This window comes from Alligator mississippiensis, chromosome 5, assembly GCF_030867095.1.
Source record: "Alligator mississippiensis isolate rAllMis1 chromosome 5, rAllMis1, whole genome shotgun sequence".
In the NCBI taxonomy this organism is placed as follows: domain Eukaryota; kingdom Metazoa; phylum Chordata; order Crocodylia; family Alligatoridae; genus Alligator; species Alligator mississippiensis.
In genome coordinates, this window is record NC_081828.1 from 15,990,321 (window position 1) to 16,010,601 (window position 20,281).

At 47.2% G+C, this 20,281-nt stretch overlaps 1 protein-coding gene across 1 annotated transcript in view; it reads left to right on the top strand.

Moving 5' to 3' along the window:
• The first annotated feature begins 1,031 nt into the window (after positions 1-1,031).
• Positions 1,032-20,281, top strand: part of PGM1 (phosphoglucomutase 1) — a 49,255-nt gene continuing 30,005 nt past the window's right edge. Inside the window, exon 1 of the mRNA XM_014593891.3 lies at positions 1,032-1,339. Within this exon, the coding sequence (XP_014449377.1) occupies positions 1,094-1,339 (246 nt within the window). The 5' untranslated portion in view covers positions 1,032-1,093. The remainder of the gene's footprint in view (positions 1,340-20,281) is intronic.

Here is a 20,281-nt window from a genome sequence, read left to right on the forward strand (position 1 = left end):
CAAACGATTAAATGTCCATGATCCTGGTCAGCTCAGGTTCAAAGTTTTGCTCAGCTTGCCCTAGCAAGGAGCTGCTTAGGGCTGGGGGGAGTGTGAGTGGAGGCAGGGCGCACACACACGTGGCCGGCATGTAGCTAGGCAGAGGTATGGGAGCGGCCCCAGCAGCCACGTGCAGGTAAGTCTATGGGGGGTTTGGAGGGCCATGGCTTGGGACTGTCCTGAGGGCTGGGAAGGGGAAGGGGCATGTGCATGTGTGGCAGGGATGTGTGGAGGGGGTGGGCGTGTGAGGGGGGACAGGCGCCTGCTGGCCCTGGGGGAAGCTGTCCTGTCACCAAGGCTCTGGGAGGGCAGGGGAGGCAAGGGGGATGGACCTGCCCCTCCAGTGAGCAAGGGGGGCGGGGGAGCTTTGGGGGCAGCAGGGAGCTGCGTGGCCTGGCCAGTGGCACTGCTCACAGGGCCAGGGCAGCCGGGAGATGCTGCAGGACTGGGGGAAACAGGGTACTGCGGCTAAGGAGTGAATCATATACCCCTCCGCATGACAGGGTTTTTTGGAACTGGAATATTGCAGCCCTAGCTAAGGGGCCTGTCACGGCTCTGGAGACCGGGCCCTGGGCCCGCGGCACCAAACTCCCCAGCCCCGGCTGCACAACCGCGCTGGGCCCGTGGCTGGACGGGGCCCGCACCACAGCCAGGCTGGAAAGTTTCCAGGAGGTTTGAAGCCATGTGGGGGGGGAAACCCAAACCAAAACAACAACATCGCCAACTCCGCTTGAACCTATTCCGGGAGGTCTCGTTTCAGCACATGACGTAATGCCATTCATGCCTTGACATCAGGACCTTGCACTTGAAACTCGCCGCATCCACCAGCTTCAACAGGCCACGTTTTCAGTGTCCGGAGCGCCCTCTCCCCTCTCTGGCAGCCCCGGAGGAGGGCGCGGGGCCGGGCCGGGCCGGGCCGGGGGCGGGGTGCTCTGCGCTGCACAGGCGCGGCCCGGCCCCGGGGGTGGAGCGAGGGCGGCCGGGCTGGGGAGTGCGGGGCGGGCGGGCCGGCCACACTCCCGCCGGGCCCGGACGTGTCAGCACCGCCGCCACCATGGTGCAGGTCGTGAGCGTGCAGACGCGGCCGTACGCCGACCAGAAGCCCGGCACGAGCGGGCTGCGCAAGCGGGTCAAGGTCTTCCAGGACAGCCCGCACTACGCCGAGAACTTCATCCAGAGCATCCTGGCCACGGTGGAGCCGGCCGAGCGCGCCGCGGCCGCGCTGGTGGTGGGCGGCGACGGGCGCTTCTACATGCGGGAGGCCATCCAGCTCATCATCCGCATCGCCGCCGCCAACGGGGTACGGCCTCGCCTGGGGCCTGGGGATAGGGAGGGCAGGGGCGCCCCGGGCTCCGCGCTGGCCCCGCTCTTGCCTCGCCCTTGGCCGGCCTCTGCTGCTCCTTGACATTTAAGGTAACCTTTGAGGCTTCAGAGATACGGTTTCCCCAGCTGCAGCCAAAGGTCACCCTGATGTTGGTCCCAGGGGCGGCGGGGCTTCTGCCATGACCTGGTGCGGGCGGCGTGTGCCCGCTGGTCCGGGCAAGTGGCAGGCACGGAGGAACAGCACCTTGCAAGGGTCGGTCGGGCCCCAGGTGCGGAGAGTTTCGCCCAGTTTCGAAAGGGATTGGACACATCCTTGGAGGAAAGGGGCGTTTGTCTCTGCTGAGCACGGTCTCAGAACAGGAGCTTCCTACACCCGAAATGCTGGAGGCCGAGAGAGGAACGGGGGAGAAACCCAGGCCGTGCCCCATTCCCTCTCTTTCAGCATCTGCTGTCTGCTGCAGGGTGGTGGGCAAGATGGGCCTAGGGTCTGACCCTGTAAATGGCAGTTCTTTATGTCCTTATGTTTAGTGGCTTTGATCTTCATGGAAAACTTCCTTTTTTCTTGGAAGCAACTCTAATGGGGGACATGGGAACAGCTTTTCAAGTATTTGAAAGGCAGGTTTGGTTCTCCCCTGGCCCAGAAGGCAGGGTAAGAGGCAATAAACCAGAGGAAAACAGATTAAAATTAGATTTTAGGAAACGTCTCTTAAACACGGGGCAAAGAAGCAAGTTCTTTAGGAGAGCTATTGGATCTGTCTCATTTTCTGAGCGGACAGGTGTTTTTCTTGGGATGGTTTAGGAGCAGCAGACCATGCAGAGGGTTGGACTAGGTGACCTTTGGCTGTGAGATACACAGTGCCAGGTTTATTTTATAATCTGGGTTATTCACAGATTTTAAAATGCTTTAAAAACAAAACAAAACCAGAACTAGTTTTTTTAGTTGGAGTTAGGCACCTACATCCCTTAATAACTGTACCTAAATTCCTACCCTGTAGCAGCAACTGTGTATTGTGTAACTAGCAAACATCTTCAGCTCAAACCACCCTGTAGTGCTGTTATGTCTTTAGTGTATGCTTGTAAGGAAGGCTAATCTATGCTGCTTTATGCCTAAACACAAGTGACCATTGCACTGTTGAGGCCTATTTGCTTGAAGAAAGATAGAAAGTATAACTGACTTGTAACCACTTAGGGAGACTAAAGTTGTAATTGTTACATTGTCAAAAAAGTTCCTGGCAAGTCTGCACCTTACAAAATGGGTAGTAGGAGAAGCAGGAAGTTGTTGTAATATTCTGTATCTATGAAGTGGAAGTGAACTGACACATTGATGCATCAAGTGGAGACTAAGATGAATGTATATTTTAATGCATGAAATAGAAGGTAGTTGGTAATTGTGTTCTAATGATGTGCATGGTAATTCAGAAAACTGGTTTCATAGGTGAAATGTTGAAGACACCTGATGTCTATGGCTGCAAACAGGGAGATGTGTGACTTTCCTGATGTGTTCAGTTCCACATGCTACTGAGTGTTTTTTTTGTTTTGTTTTTTGTGTTTTTTAAAATAAACAATTAAATAGTAGATCAATAAATAAATAGTAGATCATGGCGTACATGTAAGAGATGTAGTCAGGTGCCTGATAAATCCACTTGTATGGAGCCCTGCAACCATCACAAAGATGGTGTGGGCAAAATACAGCCCAGGGGCTGGATCTGGCCCGCGGGGCCCCTAAAAAATTTAGAAAATTAATATTTATTTGCTCCTGGCTGGCTGTCAAAGATGACAGGAGCCAGGGGCAGTAGGACCCAAGGGAAGCCGTTAGCAGGACCCACCAGCAAGATCCACCCAGCCCTGCTCCATCCCCCCAACCAGAAGCCCCTGCTTAGCAGAGGCTTCTGGCCTGGGGCCTTGGGGCTATCCCTGCTTCCCTGTGCTGGAGAGGGAAATGTGGCCCTCCACAGCTTGCCAAAAGTCGGTAAGCAGCCCTCCACCCAAAATAATTGCCCACCCCTTCAATGTATAAACCTAGGCAAGAGTATGGAGGAAGGGAGGCTGCCTAGGACTTACCATCCTCCCTTAAGGCCATTGAGACAGAGTCCAAAGGCCAGACTGAGCCCTGAGGTGTTCCGTGTCTTGATGCCAGAGACCATTGGAGAAGAACTGCTGCTGACTGCCTAATGCCTCAGCAAGGGCACATTTCTGTCAGGGTAATGTCCCTTAGCTTTTCTCCAACCAAGGAGTACCCAGAAGGCAGTGGGGGCTCAGGTTTTGTGGTACCCTGTACTTACCTTACTTTGGAGGTTGCAACACTGGTATTTTATAAGAGCTACCCGCCACAGGTAGCTCCACCATGTTGCCACCAGACCCTCCAGTCAGATGCAGTTAATGGTCATACCCAGGACCAAAATAATAAATAATTTAGTAGCAAAAACTCCAAACATGAGGTATTTGGGATGAAGGGAGGTATCTGATTTCAATATGTGGGACTGTTCTCTCTTACTGGAGTGACTTGATCAAGATCAATGTTAGTTGTGTCAGTGGATGTCTTTCTTTGCCTGCCAACTTGGTGGTGTGATGCTGCTAGGGACAGCTCGGTTGGAGGTACCTTGTGGAGACAACATCCCCTCAATGGGTCTTCCATGGGGAGCATGAAAATGGAAAACATCTTGCTGCTTTGGGTGGCTTGCCTCCTCACTCTTCTGATTTGGTTTCAGCAGCACAAGACAGTAAACTTGGCCTCTTGTTAGACAGCTGTGCACTGGCCTAGTTGCAGGCTGCCTTGATAAAGAGACATGGGTGGGTTGAGCTGAAGATGCTTGCTAGTTGCACAGTACACAGTTGCTGCTACAGGGTAGGAATTTAGGCACCTACATCCCTTAATAGTTGTACCTAACTCCTACTAATTTCACTGACTTCAATAGGAGTTAGTCACTAAAGCAGTAAAAGTTACTTGTATCATCTCACAGGACAAAACTAATTAGTGGTTGAAGATATCTCTTGTCTTTTATGATTTCCTTGTCCTAGCAACTCGCTTTCAGTTTGTGCCTGGGCTTGTTACTCCTCACCAAGAATTGACTTCTTCATGTGTCTGCTGTTAAAGAGAGTAGAGGGGGGCAACTCTCTTGAGATTAAAAATAAAAACAGGAGCTTTTTTTTTTTTTTAGTTTGGTTTTTCATTTTAAAAGGAAGTGGGATAGCAAGGAAGCATTTTTTTATGTTCATCTGTAGCATACGTGCATAGCTGCACTGCCAGCAGAGAGAGCTTTGGATCCTCATGAATAAGCAAGCAGTGGAATTAGTTTCTGCAGGATAAAAGACTGGTTTGTCCCATGTTGGAAGTGTACCTAGGAGTCTAGTGGGATCTGGCATTTCTCCAGGACCCTGATCACTCAGTACTCCATCAGCAGTGCTTCAGTCCACTCCAGCACTGCCAAGAAGTGAGAACTGCAGGCTGAATTTAAGCAGCTGTTTCCTCAGGCGGGACTAGAAGGCTGTCTTCCTCATAGGTCCTTCCTACAGTTCACTCAGAAGTGCAGTAGCTATCTAGAAAAGGGATCCTCCTTAAATCAAATGCTTGTTTACCTTGTGGTTACAATTTTACTTTTTGGAGGGGGTGAAGGTAACAGACCAGTGGATATTTCAATCAATCTCTGTGCAGACATGATGCACATGTGCAATCCTGTACACATGTGCACTCAGACAAGCAGTGGTTACTTGGAGCCTGTTCCTGGCTGTAGCACCAGGTCATGCAGTATAAGGGCCATGCCAGGACCTGCTGGCTTTCCCTGCTTGTGGAGATTTTCCCCAGGCAGGGGAAGCCAGGCAAGTGCTCTGGGGGCTTGAGGGGCCCACTCCTACTCGGGATGCACAGGATTGCTGCCTCCAGGCCCCAGAGTATTTGCCTGGGATGGCAGGAGAGTGTGGACAGCTGGTGTTCTACTGCCACAGAGCAAACAGGTGTTGGCCACAATAAAGTAGCACAGTTATTTAGTACCTTTTTGTTGGTATCCTTTGTTGCGCTATGTACGTGGCTGCCATAAAAAATGTTGTGCTGCCATAAAAATGTTTATGGCAGGATAAATGTGATGTCGGGTGACATGTTTTTATCCTAAGATGGGTCATTCTTAGGACAGAATTAGACTCTGAGAAGAAATGGGAAACGTTGCCTCCTATACATGATCTCCAACTTTTTCTTTCTTCTTTTTCTTCACAAGTTTTACTCTTGTACCTTTCCTTCTGTATTACTAATTTAAAAACAAACAACTACTTTATAAGACATCAACTGCTTGGCTATAGCCAGAGAGATTTCAAGCAGAAATATGGTAGTATTGCAACCGAAGATATACTTCACTTCCTAAAGGAAACAGAAAAATAATCTAGAATGATATGGGCAGCCATGAAAGGAATCTCTGTTTATTTTTACTTCTTTCAAATAAGATACAAATGTAGACTGACCAACCAAATATGCAGCATTACTGATGTCTCTCTCTTTCTTTATCTCTCTCTCTCTTTCCTTCCTTTTTTTTTTAAAGGTTACTTAAAAGTCTAAATTCCTGGTGCTAGATAGGGCAAGGTACAAGATGTGTCCTGTAGAAGCTAGGAAAAGATACATTGCACAAAACAGGCCAATTTGATGCAATTACTGGCTGTTTGAACTGTATTGATCTAAATGAAACAGAGATGACCTCTAGCACTGCCAAACCTGTGTTCAGAAGTCATGAGTCATGTCCATAAGAAATAAGGGTCAACTAAAAATAGTGAATGTGTTCTGCAGTTGTTTTAATATATTTTTATTTAACTTCATTTGCTGCTCAGTTTCTGAACATAGAAGGTACACCTGCTTCACGGTTTTTTTCTGCAACCGTGAGAATTAGGAATTTACTTTTCTTTTTAATTAAGAGAAGAGCTTCTCGGACAGTAGCTTGATTGGTTGCTTTGGGAAACAGGAAATAGCGCAAGACTAGTGAATAAATTCCTGAGAATTAGGAACACAGAGTTGTCCAGACAACTGAAGTGAAAGTGGTGGTGCCGTGTCTGTGCATGTGTGGAAATGATTTATTAGAATAGTTTTTAGGGGAATCTGTGTAGAAATGAAGAGTTCTTCCAAAGGACTACTGCAAATTAAATGTGTAGCTAATATGCAGACAGTGAGGATAGGTTTTGACTGTAGTTATAAATCCTCTGTTTGTAGTTTTGTTCAGTTGGTTGTAGCCAAACCAACTTGTCTGATAAGGAATTGCAGTGGAATTGATCTATACCAGGGGTGGGCAAGATGCAGCCCACCAGGCCACTCTATCCGGCCCACAGGGTCCCTAAAAAATTTAGAAAATTAATATTTATCTGCCTCTGGGTGCCTGTCATGTGGCCCTCGATGGTTTGCCAAAACTCAATAAGTGGCCCTCCCCTCAAAATAATTGCCTTCCCCTAATCTATACCATAAATTAATCTGTCGCAAAGCCGTATAGTATTGGGAGGCCAAGTGGCCTGGCCTTATATGATGACAGGTACCATTTTTGTTTCAGGACTTTCTGATAAGTTGCCCAGCTAGCAGTTGTCCTAGTTTGGTGACACCATTACAGCTCCATGCCATATGATCACTAGTTTTAGGTAGGGGTAAGCATGATGGGATGGTGTTAATTTTGTCTATTATCTTATCCAAACTGAATATTCCTAAAGATTTATCTTGGCTAATCATGGGCTATAAATTGGACTGGCTTGTTGGAAATTATGGTTGTTCCACGGCTGTTCCATTTAACTAGTATGAGAACACGGCATGTTAACTAAAACCAAAACTGTTTTGTTGCAGTTATCTAAGGGTCATTCTGTGCATCCTGCGTATTTGAGAGAGTTGTCTGTTGTGTCAAGAGCTTTTTCATGCATATTCTTGTATTTTTAGTATCTGACCTTTGCTTGGACCTGTGTCAAGTTATATTGTTGCTTGAATATAAATTGAGCTGTCCCTGTCACCACCTGCCTCTTACTGAGAGTCAGAATTGACATTATGTAGTAATTTATCTCAAATGTAGGTAAAAATTCCATCTTCCTTGTGATGAATATAGGTCCGATCATGAGACTAATACGGTTCTAGTTTTCCACTTGTGCTACCTTCTCTCGAGTGCCCACTGCTACCATTTCAGTAGATCTATTATCTCCCTGGTCTCCCATCAAGCAAATAGCCTGGTAGAGCTGGAAAGCATCCAACTTTGAGCAATTCTGTTGCATTTGTACCAAGTCCTGGACTGTGCTTTGCATGTATATGCTGGGCTTGTTTTGTTTAAGCTCATTGACAAATGCCGCGTTTGACTGCTTTGGGAAAGTGAAAACAGTGCTTCCACTAAGAACACTATACGTATGAAAGGGAGGTGGTTTGTGCGACGAACGGCTTTGTAACCCTCTCCTCCCAAGGAATAGTTCTCGTGATGGACAGAAGTGCGGTCTACCCCCTTTCCATTCTGACACTTCATTTTTGTTGCTCTACTCATCTGCTCCTTTATCTCCATCTTATCTGCCAGGAAACCCAGTCCTATTGATCTGCGTAGGAACATTTGCACTCCTTTTTCTGAAGACAGTTAACTTTCTTGCACTACTTCCTCTTAGCCTCCCCAGTGGCCTTCCTTTCCTATTTGTTACTCTGCCTCATGCTAAGCACTATGCTGTAGTGGAGTGCTGTCCAGTGTCTAAGGGAGCAGGAGCCACATGCCCAATGAGCCACACCAGTGGGAGCTGCACACCATGGGCTGCACTAGTGGGGCCATGCCATGCAGGTGTGCGGGTGCTCCCTGACCATGCTGCATTGTTCACACAGGCACACTCTTATGCTGTAGCACCCGCAGCTCCTCGTGAGCTCCCCTGTGCTACAGGTGCTTCAGGTTGCTGGCTCACTGAGCATAGCAGGCTGGGCTGGGCTGCACTGTCCTGGCCCCTGAGGTTGGGTCAGGCAGGGAAAGCCAGGGGAGGGAGGAGCAGCCCTGAGCCCCTGGTTGCTGCTGCAGCTGGAGCAAGGGGCAGCAGTGGTCAGGTAGGAGCCAGGGGCTGATGTTAACCCCTGTTGGACAGCCCTGGTCTGGTCAGTGGATAGATAGTAGTGAACTGGGCTTCAGAAGACCTAGCTTCTGTCTGAGCTTGGCTACTAGCTTCATGGGAAACCCTGGGCAAATCATTTCCCCTTTGTGCCACAGGTTCCGCATCCAGTATGGGAATAAGGATGTTGAACTCCATTGTAAAGTGCTTTGAATGCTACTGTTAGAAAGCACTAAATAAAAGCTGGATATTACTGTTACTCAGCCAGGCTTCAGTGTCTATCACTTTCCTGGTCTGTCAGTCAAGGCACCTGATGATACTAATTGCCCTTTGACTTGTCATAGACTCATGGGTGATAAGATTTTTTTTCCAGTTTGTCTGGTCGGGGTAGATTGATTTTTAAATCAAGGCAATTTAAATCGCTAGATGGAAAGCTTCCATTTAAATAATTAATTTTAATTAACTTTTTCCACTTGTACTTTGCACTTTTCTTGAGAAAGTGTCTTTCTCACTGATTTATAGTAGTGAATCTACATATATTAAGGATTATATAATAGGGCCTTTACATTAAACTCAAGACATCATTTGTTACTGAGGAAGGTATGCCATAACTGTACATTTTTATTTAAGCAATTATATGAGTTAATGTTTTCAAATTCTTTTTAGTTCTGAATTTTTCATATAGTTAAAATGGCTAGAAAATTATTTACTAGATAATGAACTTTCTATCTCAGTTTTTTTGTTGAGCAGCTGCATTAAGCTGGTAAATGGAATTTAGTCGGATTCATAAAACAGCACATCAGGTTAAAGGCTTGAAGTCCAGAGTTAGATGTTACCCCTTGAAAAATGTGTAGTAACTGCCAGGTGAAACTTTAGCGTGCTCACTCACTCAGTTTCATCCTGGGGTAGCATTTGCTGAACACACTTTCTCCCCCACCCTACCTAGTGATCAGTACAACCTACTTCTGACTGCCAGCTTGAGTTGTGTCTGCTTCTTACTATAGAGTAAAATCCAAGAAAAGTCGCTCCATCAACACTGTCATGTGTCAGCACCTGCAGCTCTCTGCTTTCTTTCCTGACCACCTACCCTCCCTACTGGCTGTTGTGTGCAGAGCCCTCTTCCTCCTTGGAATCTGAGCTCCACGTCCTCTGTGAAATAACCAGCTTAACATGGTAGAGGCAGCACTGTAAATGCGTGAGGCTATATTTCAGATAGGAATGAAGAGGATAGAATAAATTAGTAACATTATTCTACTTTTCATGGTGCACCATTTCGTTGGAATGCCCCAAACACAGGAAAGAAGAATGGGTAGATATAAGCTGTGGCCCTTATTCTTCTTGCAAATGTTGTCACGATCACCATTGGAGATACCCTTGTTATCTCGAGTCTGGCATTTGGGATCTGCTGAGCTTGCAGAAACAGCCATATAGCAGAGCTATAATTATAGCCTGGGGGGCTGAATCTCTTGTCACACAAGTTTTAGGTTAACCTAACACTGACCTCAGTGGAGTTGTTCCTGATTTTTATCAGTCGAAAGACAAAAAAAAAAAATCATTAATCCAGAGGTGAGGTTCTCTGGTGGCATCTGAGATCCTTCCTGAACTTTGCATTCAGTTGACATTCAGATCTCTGAAAACAAGTTTGAAAACCTTAACCTGTCAAATTTGAACTATCAGGAAATACAGAGCTAAGGCGTACACTAGCTCAGGGTAGCTAACCTGCAGCATGGGTAGGCAGCCTGTGTGTGTGGCATGCAGCAGGTTGGGCAGGAATTAGTGGCAAATCAGGCAGGAGAAAGGGGATCAGAGTGGCACTTGGAGAGGACACAAGTTTAAACTTGTGGCAGTCCTGCTGAAAGGTTGGCCCCCACTAAACTAACTGAACTTTAGCTCTACTCTTTTTGAACAATGACCCAGTATTTCCAAAATACACAAATTTTGCCCTCTGCCTTTGCAAAAAGAACATGTCTCCTGTCAGAACAGGGCACACAGCCACTGTGGCATGGCACCTAACCCCTTTTCTATGTTGAGACAAAGTTTGTTTCAGCTGAGCTCCCTACACTGAGCCTATGTCCCCAGACACAACCTCGCCCTTGCTAAATTCTACTTTTTCTCCACCTCCTCTTACTGCCCATTCATGACTGCCTGCAGGATTCCTTTTAATACAGGGCTTTCGCTACCCTTTGTTAACACCATGTTTCTCTCCTGCCTCCTTGCTGACAATCTTTGGAGCAAGTTTGCTCCTCTGGTCTGCTACTGACATCCTACAGAGCTTGTCATGAGAATGAGTCACAATGCATCCCTCCTAATATCCCCCATACTTCTCTTTGCAGCTGTTTTTTGTTTTCGGGGGGAGGCGGGGGTGTAACTTGGATCCCTGCCAAAGGGCAGGATTCCCTAGATTTCCTCCAATCATAAGCACCACTGTATTAAGTTGCTCCAAATAATATCCACACCAAACAATGCAGATGCACTTAATGTAAATGCAATTGCAGTGCACTAAAATAGACCCCAGTGTCTCTTGCCAAGTCCCAGGTTAAAATTAAGATTGCATTGGTGTGTGCCTTCACACTTCATTTCCTGGTTTTCAGAGGTTTGAGTGTTGATATTCTGGGAGGATCTGAGATATCGCTTGGTTTTTAAACATTAAAAGAAAAGGGGGGTTTTTTTGGTTTGTTTTTTTTTTTGCAGGGGTGAGTCATAAACTTGCCAGTAATAGTAACATGGAGGGGGGGTGCACTTGACATGCTGCAGTGGCTTCCTGAAGGATGAGGATGCTGGATAGCTCTCAAGTGGGTCCCCCACCCCCTCGTTCCATTATCATACACTTTGTGATAATGGAGTGGGCTGAGGTCATGCTTTGAACTGTGCTGAGTGCTGGCAGGGCTTGTAAAAGGAATCACAGGCATGGTCTGTGTCCCAAAATCTTGACAGTTTCATTGGAAGTGAGCGCAGGCTGCACCTCTCTCCTTCCTGTCCTGTTTGCCATGAAACATAATTTCCAACCCTGTCCCTGTCCCATTGGCAGTAAGCCAGCAGCTCTATAGAAACCTGCAAAGTTCCTCCTTGCTGTCAGGCACCCTCTGTTGCTGAGTGCTCTTATCACAGGTACCAGCATGTGTACAAAATGGTCAAACACTTATTTCTTTACTTTTGTAGGCCAAGCTGTCTCCTGAGACAGACCCTCTCCCCTTCTTTTGCCAAGGCCTCCCAGCCATGCCTCTGGTCCACTTCCCTCCCAGCTGTTTCCCTCTCCACTTAGAGCTGTCACATGCCTCAACTTTTTATTCCCTGGATTTCAAAGATTTAAATCTGTATTACCTTCAGGGCCCCACAGCTCCCATGGGAGGCAGGGAAACGGGCTGAGCCCCCTACAGAGGGAAGGAGTCTCCCAGATTGCAGAACACGTGGGATGGTGGGAGTGCAGGGCTCCTGCTACTACAGAAGGTCAGTTCCTCGGATTTAGTATGCATAGAGGAAATGTGGTGGGGGAAGCAGAGATGGCAGCCCAGCATGGCTAATCCTGCTCCCCTCCTCCCTCACGCACATGCACAAGGCACTAGTGCCTTCCCTTGCCACTCCTACTAAACTCTTCCCCTGGACCAGAGCCTCGCAATCTCTCAAATATACCTATAATCCCTCTTTTATCACCACAGCCCCAAAGCCCTCTCTTTTTATTCCTCCCCTCTGTCCCTCACAACAAGAATTTCTTTGTCATTAATTTTCCTTTTGAGTGTACTTGGAGCACTTTGCTGTACTTGGATTACATTTCCTCAAAATAACAAACTCCCCTGTCAGAGGTGGATTTTAGTAACAGACCTTCAATTTTTTTTTTCTTTTTGTGCCAAAAGTCAGGTTTATACTTGAATTTGACCACTACTCAGTCGACCTAATAGCTTGTTTCCTTGAGTGACCCAAGTCTTAAGAAAGCACAACAGAAGCGGTCTTTGACTAGTCTTTCTGCACATGAGCATTATGATCCAAATGGTGCATGAATATTTGGCAGGCATCTCTCCCGAGAGCTTAACTCTTTTTCTGAACAATGCATTCAAGTATAGCATCCCTCCAAAACTTTGGTATAATTTGTTAACTTTAAGCTGTTTTAGTGTTTGGGCTGAATGAACTTCTTGCTCATGTGAACTCCTTCCTCCCCATTAGGACTGCTAACCTTACCTATTACAAGGGATGGCAAATTTCAAGGCAACCTTAGTAAGCATGCGCTCAGTAACTTTTGGTTGACCTTTTAAACAGAAAGGGTTTGTTAGCCTGAAGTGTAGCAGAATGTGGAAGCTCAGACCCAGGCCCATTATCTCTCCAGTCGAGCCAGTTCTAAGAGGTTTTGCCACTAGCTACAGCAGTCCTGCAGGAGGTAAACAAATACTTCTATGCCCTGGTCAAGTTGCCGCTGTGTCTGCTTTCTGTCATGTCAGACCTCTGCTGCCCATCCCACTTCTTTTCTAATTCTTACCAGACCCCACAGTAAACCTAGTGTACTGGGTCTAAAGTCTGTAGCAAGATGCATGGTCCATCTAGGTAGCACCTAAACCAGGCTTGCTCAACTCCCAGCCTGTGGCCCTGTCATCCAACCCATGAGGCTCCCTATGGGTTCAGAAATTTAACTGTGGGAGAATAGCGGTGCTGCTCCTCTGCTGCCAAGGTCCTGGACCCATGGAGAGCCCTGGGCCCCGTGTGCTAGATTGGGTGCCTGATTGCAGCACAGGGGGCCACAGAGGCAGCACTGGGTTCCACAACCCAATCCTGACATCAGGGGCTAGGAAGGGGTGATGCTGGTCCCCAGGGTCAAATCCTGGTGGAGAGTGGGGCTGGGAGAGGGTAGTGCCAGGATCCGGGAACCCAGTCCTAGTGCCCCAGGGCAAGAGGGAATGGTGCTGAGATCCTGGGGACCAATACCAGCATAGGGGAGGGAGGGGATGGTGCTAGGTCCTAGAATCTAGTCCTGGCACACAGGGATCTTTCTGGCCTGCAGACTGGACCCACCCCACTACCACTGACCTAAACATTTTGCAACAAAATAAAATTCCTGCAGCAACTTGAAATACTGTACATGGAAGAAGCGAGCTTCAACCAAGAGCTTTGGAAGTTCTTTCAAGTAGCCATCGTGGACAGTGTAGCACTTGACAGTGCCCATCTGCATCTGTCACGTTGGATGGAAAGCTGGTGCCTTTTGTAGCTGCAGTGTAGCATCATGCAGGGCTCTGGCACCTTCCTGTTACAAACGGGGCGCGTCTACAGCATAGCAGTACATACGCCCTGAGGCCACCAGCCCAACTGCTCCAACTTGCTTTTGCCAAACCTGGAAATATGCAAGGCTGTTCCCAGGTTGTCTCCAACATCTGCTCTCAAGCATACCAGAGACCTGTGTCTTGAGACAGCTGTAGGTGGGGCTTCCCAGAGCAGCCTCAAGGCTATGATTTCAAATGCAAGCAAGAGTGGGTGGTGGGCTTGTTAAGTTAATGTTTATGGTTATGCCAGCTCACGAGTTTGGCTTTTTTCCAGCAACACTGATTGGGAGTGATCAGTGAGCTAACAGGCATGTCTGAGTTGGGTGAATGGAGTATCAAGACTCATGGTCATTTGAATAGGTCTACATGGGAAGCAAAAGAGAGATAAGGAAGGAGACCAGACCAAGAGGGTTGGGTCTGTCCAGTGGAATGGTTACCAGGCAACAAATTGCAAGGCAGGACAAAAGGTGAAGGAGGAAAAGGCCACTTCATGAGGAAGGGGGAAGTCACCTAGTGACTAATCAGGGGTCTGGAAGAAGCCTGGAAGGGAAGGGTTTGTCCCCAGCTGTTACAGGACATGTGGGTAGAAGGTGGGGGAGAGAAAGGGGCCACAAAATTTGGAGGAGAATCCTTGTGCAGATCCAGGATCCGAGTCTCTTTGGAGAACTCTGACCTAAGCATAAAAGATGCTCCCGGCTTGAGAAGAAACACGCAGGGAAATATCCATAAGTGTTTGTCTTTCTGTCCAGGTCTGTATATCTTGTGTTTAGGTGTCCAGACTTTCTGTTTTCAGGGTTAAAGAGTAATTAATGTAAATGCAGGGCACTGTGACAGATTCAGGTCCAAGGACAGCAGTGATGCCCCCTGGTGGCCACGTAATTCCTGCCCTGGCTCCAACTCCAGATTCCCTCACCTCCTTTACTCTCCTGCCACGACTTTGATGTTAAGATTCATTAGGGTGGAGGCTGCTTAAGGGTCTTGGAGTGAACCTGACATTGTTCAAGGGTCAGGCCTTGGCCTTCACAGCCTCTGCCTTATTTGCTCTAGCTGAGCCCTATAGTTGTAGTCTGCAGACCAGACCGAGCTTCAGGGTCCCCAGCTTCTTGCCCTCTCGGATTCTATTGGGTCATCCCTCTCGGGCTGTCTCTGCTTGGGCTCCAGGCCCTGTCTCTGCCCTACCCAGGTGCTAGGCCCTTTGGCCCCCAAAGTCTCTGTCCTGCCCTTCTTGGGCTCTGTGCAGCTGACATGCCCCCTGCAGGCACTAAGGGACCTCCTAAATCACCCCTACTGTCCCCCGTCCCCCCCCCCCCAAACCTCCAGATAAAACTGGGATCAAAACACAAATAGAAGCCCTTCTGGCTCTAACAAAACTGCTACCCCAATCCTGGGTATGGATCCGTTGCTAGCCCTAAGGTCTAGCTAACTCAGGACCTAGTGTACTCAGTCTGCTTCTGCCTTACAGGCGCCTTTGCAGAGCTCCTTGCTTTGTTCCCACATCCAGGCTTCAGGCCCAGCCTTATATTTCTCCGGCCCTGCTCCTGTTCCGGTCAGCGAACTTCCTCAAGGTTGCCTGCAGGTGTCCCCTAATGAATTTCATCAATTGCTTTCCACAGTGACCCAGCTGCAGCTGTGCCCTGCCTGATGGCAGGGATCCCCAGGCTCTTTCTCTCTTAGTAATGGAGCTGACAGGCACTCATGAAATTAGGGCTGTGGAAAAGGATGAGTTTAAGCTAGGGGTGCACTGATAAAGATTTTCTTGGCTGATACCGATAGCCTATTATTCAGCAGGCATATCAGCTGATAGCAATCCGATAACTGATTTAGAAGCACAGCTGGGCAGCGTGGAGAGCAGCTTGCTGCAGGTAAGTCTGTAAAGGGGAAGGGAAAGGGCTTGGGGGGAGCAGATTGAGGCCCCCATGGTGAGGGAGGGGATGGGCCAAGGGCTTGAGGAACTGCCCAGACAGGGCGGTGAATGGGACCCCAGGGCCGGGGCAGTGGGACAGAACCATGGGTGGCTTGTCCAGGGGATCAGTGTCCTGGCACTTAAAAATGGTTGCAGGGATGCTTGAACCAAAGTTTGTCAAATTAGCATTAGTTCAAGCACCACCAGCACCATTTTTTAAGCATGGGGATGCTTTTTGGAGCTGAGCCAAGTGGGGCAAGGGCAGAGCCAGGGTGCCCACTGTGGACTCAGGGCTCTCTGTGCTACTGCCTTTGGCCTGGGAGCCACACATCAGCTGTGTGTCCTCTGCCAATCTAGCAGCAGGAGGCACAGCTTGCTGCTGCCACTGCTGTGGGGTGGGCAGGGGCCATGTGGCCAGTGTACAACTCCTCAGGCAAAGGCAGCATGGCAGAGAGACCCAAGGCCACAGCGGGCAGCCCACCTCTGCCCCCACCCTGTGCACAAATTGAAATGGGGGGGAGGGGAGGGCACATGCCCCCCATGCCTCTCCTGGGGGTATGTGCAGTGGCGGGGAGCCACCCCCCCCATGTCCCCTGGACAAGCCACCTGTGGCTCTGTCCCACTCCCTGCCCTGGCCCCAGGGTCCCATTCACCAGCCTGGCTGGGCAGCACTCCCAACCCCTGCCCCACTCCTTCCCTCACCATGGGGGCCTCAATATGCCCCCCCATGCCCCTTCCCTCCCTCATGCCACTTCCCCTTCACAGACTTGCCTGCAGAGCGCTGCTCTCCACGCTGCCTGGCTGAATTCCTGGCCACTTGCATGCAGCTGCATATTATATTTATCGGTGACCTTATTGGCTACACCAGCCAAAAAAAATGATAGCCAATCATACATATTTTTTTATTGGTGCCGATCTGATATGGCACCGATATATCAGTGCACCTCTAGCTTCAGCTACTGAGGAGTCTATGGGATCAGCACTGGAGCTGGAAGTATAAGCTGGATTTCATGGCCTCCTTTCTAAGCAGGGGATGTAGACAAAAGCCATGCCCAAGAAATATGCCACGGTGGCCAAGGAAAGAAATAGCACTGCAGGCTACTCAGACCAAGGGAATCTTAAGGCTATACAGGTTGAGCAACCATACGAAGCAACCTAGTGTGTGTGCAGACAGGGGCAGCTTTCTGAGTGCTGTGCAGCACTTTCTCTGGTAAAGTTTACATACTTTGTGAAAACACAAGCTTGTTTGTCTCTAGCTTTAAAAAAGTCAACATTTTAGTTGGAAAAAGTTCATAGTCCAGGACATGTTTTTGCATATCCAATCCTTGCTGGTAGCAACTGGAAAATGGGCCAACCCCACCCCTGAATCATTTGGTGATTACTAAATCACCCTGAATCATTTGGCGACCACGTAATCACCAAGTACTAACATTTCTTAGTAAATATCATCCTTGTTAGCCACTCAATATAAAGTGTCAGGACAAGAAAGATTAGTCTATTGGTCTTCTGTCTTGCTTAGTGTTTACATCCACATTCACTGTTCAGGCCTATACCAGTGTCTACATCTTTTTTTGGACATCTTTCAGGACTGTGATAATATCCAGAGGAGCCAGCCTTTCAGTATCATTAGGATACACTGATGATGAGCTGGGTTTAATCCAGAGTGAAAGGCTCTTTGATAGTTATGGCAACGGACTTGGTTTTGTCCAAACTGGTAACCAGACAGCAGCTGCAGTTGATGGTTCATCTGGTCAGTTTACTAGATCAGAGCCAACAAAGCATATTTGAGGTCCTAAAGCAAAATGGTGTCCAGCTTGCTGCCAGGAACTTGGGCATCTTCCAGCTTATTCATCATCACCAGTCAATACTGATATTAAACAAAGATGGAGACAAGACAGAAGGTGGAACTAGGAAAGCATGCTGGTATTTATGTGCATCATGAACTTGGAGGCAGCTCTCAATTTCATTATAGAGCTCTGGCAATAACACCACTTATCACAGGGCCACCAAGTTGCCATATTGAATTCCATAAGCTAGGTTTTTGGAGATGCCAGCCCTTCTGCAGCTACAGATTATGTACAGCATGGGTAGTGACAGGTGTGCAAGATTTCTCCCTTTCTTCCACCCTGCCAAAATTTATCTCATCACCTGTATGGATGTAATGGGACCTTAATCTATTCTCCATGCCATTTAGACCTTTATTCTTAATAGTGAATTTTGACACAGATGCCTACCTTGTCAGTTCAGGGTACAATGTTAAACAGCCATCAGATATGGCAAAGATAAAGGCCTTGTGTTTCATATCTGTCCCCTTCCAGCCCCTGTTAGCTTGGCATCCAAGTGAAGTAAAATGTCCATTCCTCCTAGTTAGAAAACTCTACAGCAGTGTTTCTCAAGCTTTGTATATGCAAGATGCCCCTCAACAATCTTGAGGCAGTCTTTGAGGGTCTTGAAACACCCCTCCAAAAATGCCAGCTCCTGGTTTGCACTCATTTTTAACTACAGAAAAATAATAGAGCATTTTTTCTGTTGCAATGAACTGTGACCACAGCAGAGGTCAGAAGGTTTTTAACACTATGGACTTCTTTTTGGAATATCTGAGTTTATCTTGTGGATCATATTTGCGCACCTAAGAGTGCTAACATTGTGTTGCACCCTGCGGCACCCTTGAAAGGATCTCAGGACACACCACTGTGCTGCAATACCCTGCCTGAGAATCACTGCTCTATAGTATCTGCTTTCATTTCAGTGTCACATCTCTGGCAGGAGAGCCCTGTGTACTCCAGAGTCTCCAAACCTCTCACAATAGAAAGTCAAACTAACCAAAAAGAGGAGGAAGAGGTGCAGGGATATATTGCATTCTTAATTAATTAAATACACAAATGTATAGTGTGTTCACAGTTCCTTTTTCCCCTGCCAGTGTTCGAGAGGTTTCATGTAAATCTCCCCTATGTATGCAGCAAAGAGGGGAGTTGATTCTAGTGGCTTGTTGCTTTCTGTATGTAGTTGAATAATGAGGGATTTCATGGGACAGTAAGCTGATCTCATGGTGCTATCTGAACGTAAGAAGGGAAAAAGACTTAGTAAACAATTTAATACCAGTGGGAAATTCCCATGTGAATCTTATTGCAATGATCAGGAAACAGATGCACTGTGTGAAGTGAATACAGGCTGTACCCATTCTACTCCAGGATTTTTTTCCTCTTCTGTACCACTAGATGGAAACCTCTGCGTATGAATAGACTGTGCCACAGTGCATGTTCGCTTCTGGATACCAAAGTAAGGTGTGCAAATCAGTGTTAGTACAAAGCTTTAAAGATGTCAAGTTACATTAAGAGATGAAATGAGATTGTAGCACTGAATTACTCTCCAAAATAAAAGGGAGGTTTTCTGAGGTTCAAATATTACATTTAAATCTAAAGGTTTCGTTTTTCACATTTGATGCATTTTAGTCAAATAGATGCATCATAAGAACATTTATTTGAATATATGTAGCTACTTATAACCAAAGCCTGATTTATCTTTACGTACTGGGAAGTGTCACTGTCGCAGAACAGAATTCCCTGGTCCTTTCTATAAGCTGAACAAAATCACTTTTGGGGCAGAATAGGGAGGAAGAGGCCTATTTTATTTTTAAATATCCAACTTGATTTAAAATCTCCTTTTTCAAGTATCTTAGTTCCTTGGGCTTCTTTTTCAAAACTAGGCATTCACAAAAGATAACTAGACCAATGTGTATTTGTTCAAAGCCATCCTTCATACAGTAAAGTGAGTGGGGTTTCCTCTGCACATCAGCAGACTCTCTCCACAGAAACTGTCCCCCCTTGGGAAGATGAATGCAAATCCTCTACCCCATAGCCTTGGCCTTGCTGCTTCCTGGTCTGATGCTGTGTTCTTTGGTAGGAAACTGAAATGTGAAGGAACCATGGGCCATTTTTATGTCTTGCTGGGTGTACCCACTTATTAGGGGAACAGTAACCCCTTTATGACAGCATATTTGGCTACTATACTGTTCCAGATATTTATGATAGCACTTGCCTTCAAATATGTAGTTGGGAGGGATCCTGGCTCTAAGAGAATTAGAAGGCTTTTTCCTTCCTCCTCAAGACATGTCTCCATGCTTGGCTATGGAAATTGATACTGTTTTAGAGTTGTAGGTTTGGTGTGCACCCCTGCTCTCCCTCCCTTTCCTTTCCTAGAATATTTGGGAAGACGTTGTCACAGTGATTTCATCTCCTCCCCAGTGTGTCCGTTGCCTCGTATAGCATTTTGAATTGGAGGCAGTCCCAAATTTCCTTGCAAAATAAGGGAACTAAATTATATGCACAATTCTGACTTTTGCTTTAACATCAGGCAGGCTGGTCCCTAACGAAGTATAGGCTTCCAAATTGCTCAACTGATGTTTGTAAAATGCCTAGAGGGAGGGGAGAAAGGAGTGGGTAAACGACCATTGGATGAAACATCCCAGAATTCAGGGGGACGATTCCTTATAAATTATAGGAAAGTTGGCTTTTATTCAGTCCAGATGAAATATAGTTGGGACTAAACATTTTGGCTGCCATTCTTTTCTGTATGCATTTAATCATGTTGTTTCAGCATTCATAGCTTTAGATGCATGCACTTTTCCAAAATCATCGATAGTTTGCAAAGACCCTGTGGAAAAATTCTGGTCTTAATTATTGGTAAACTTAGTTGAAACCATTGGAGTTGCTCTGGATTTTTTTCCCAGTGTAATAGTGGAATTCATCTTACTGTGCTC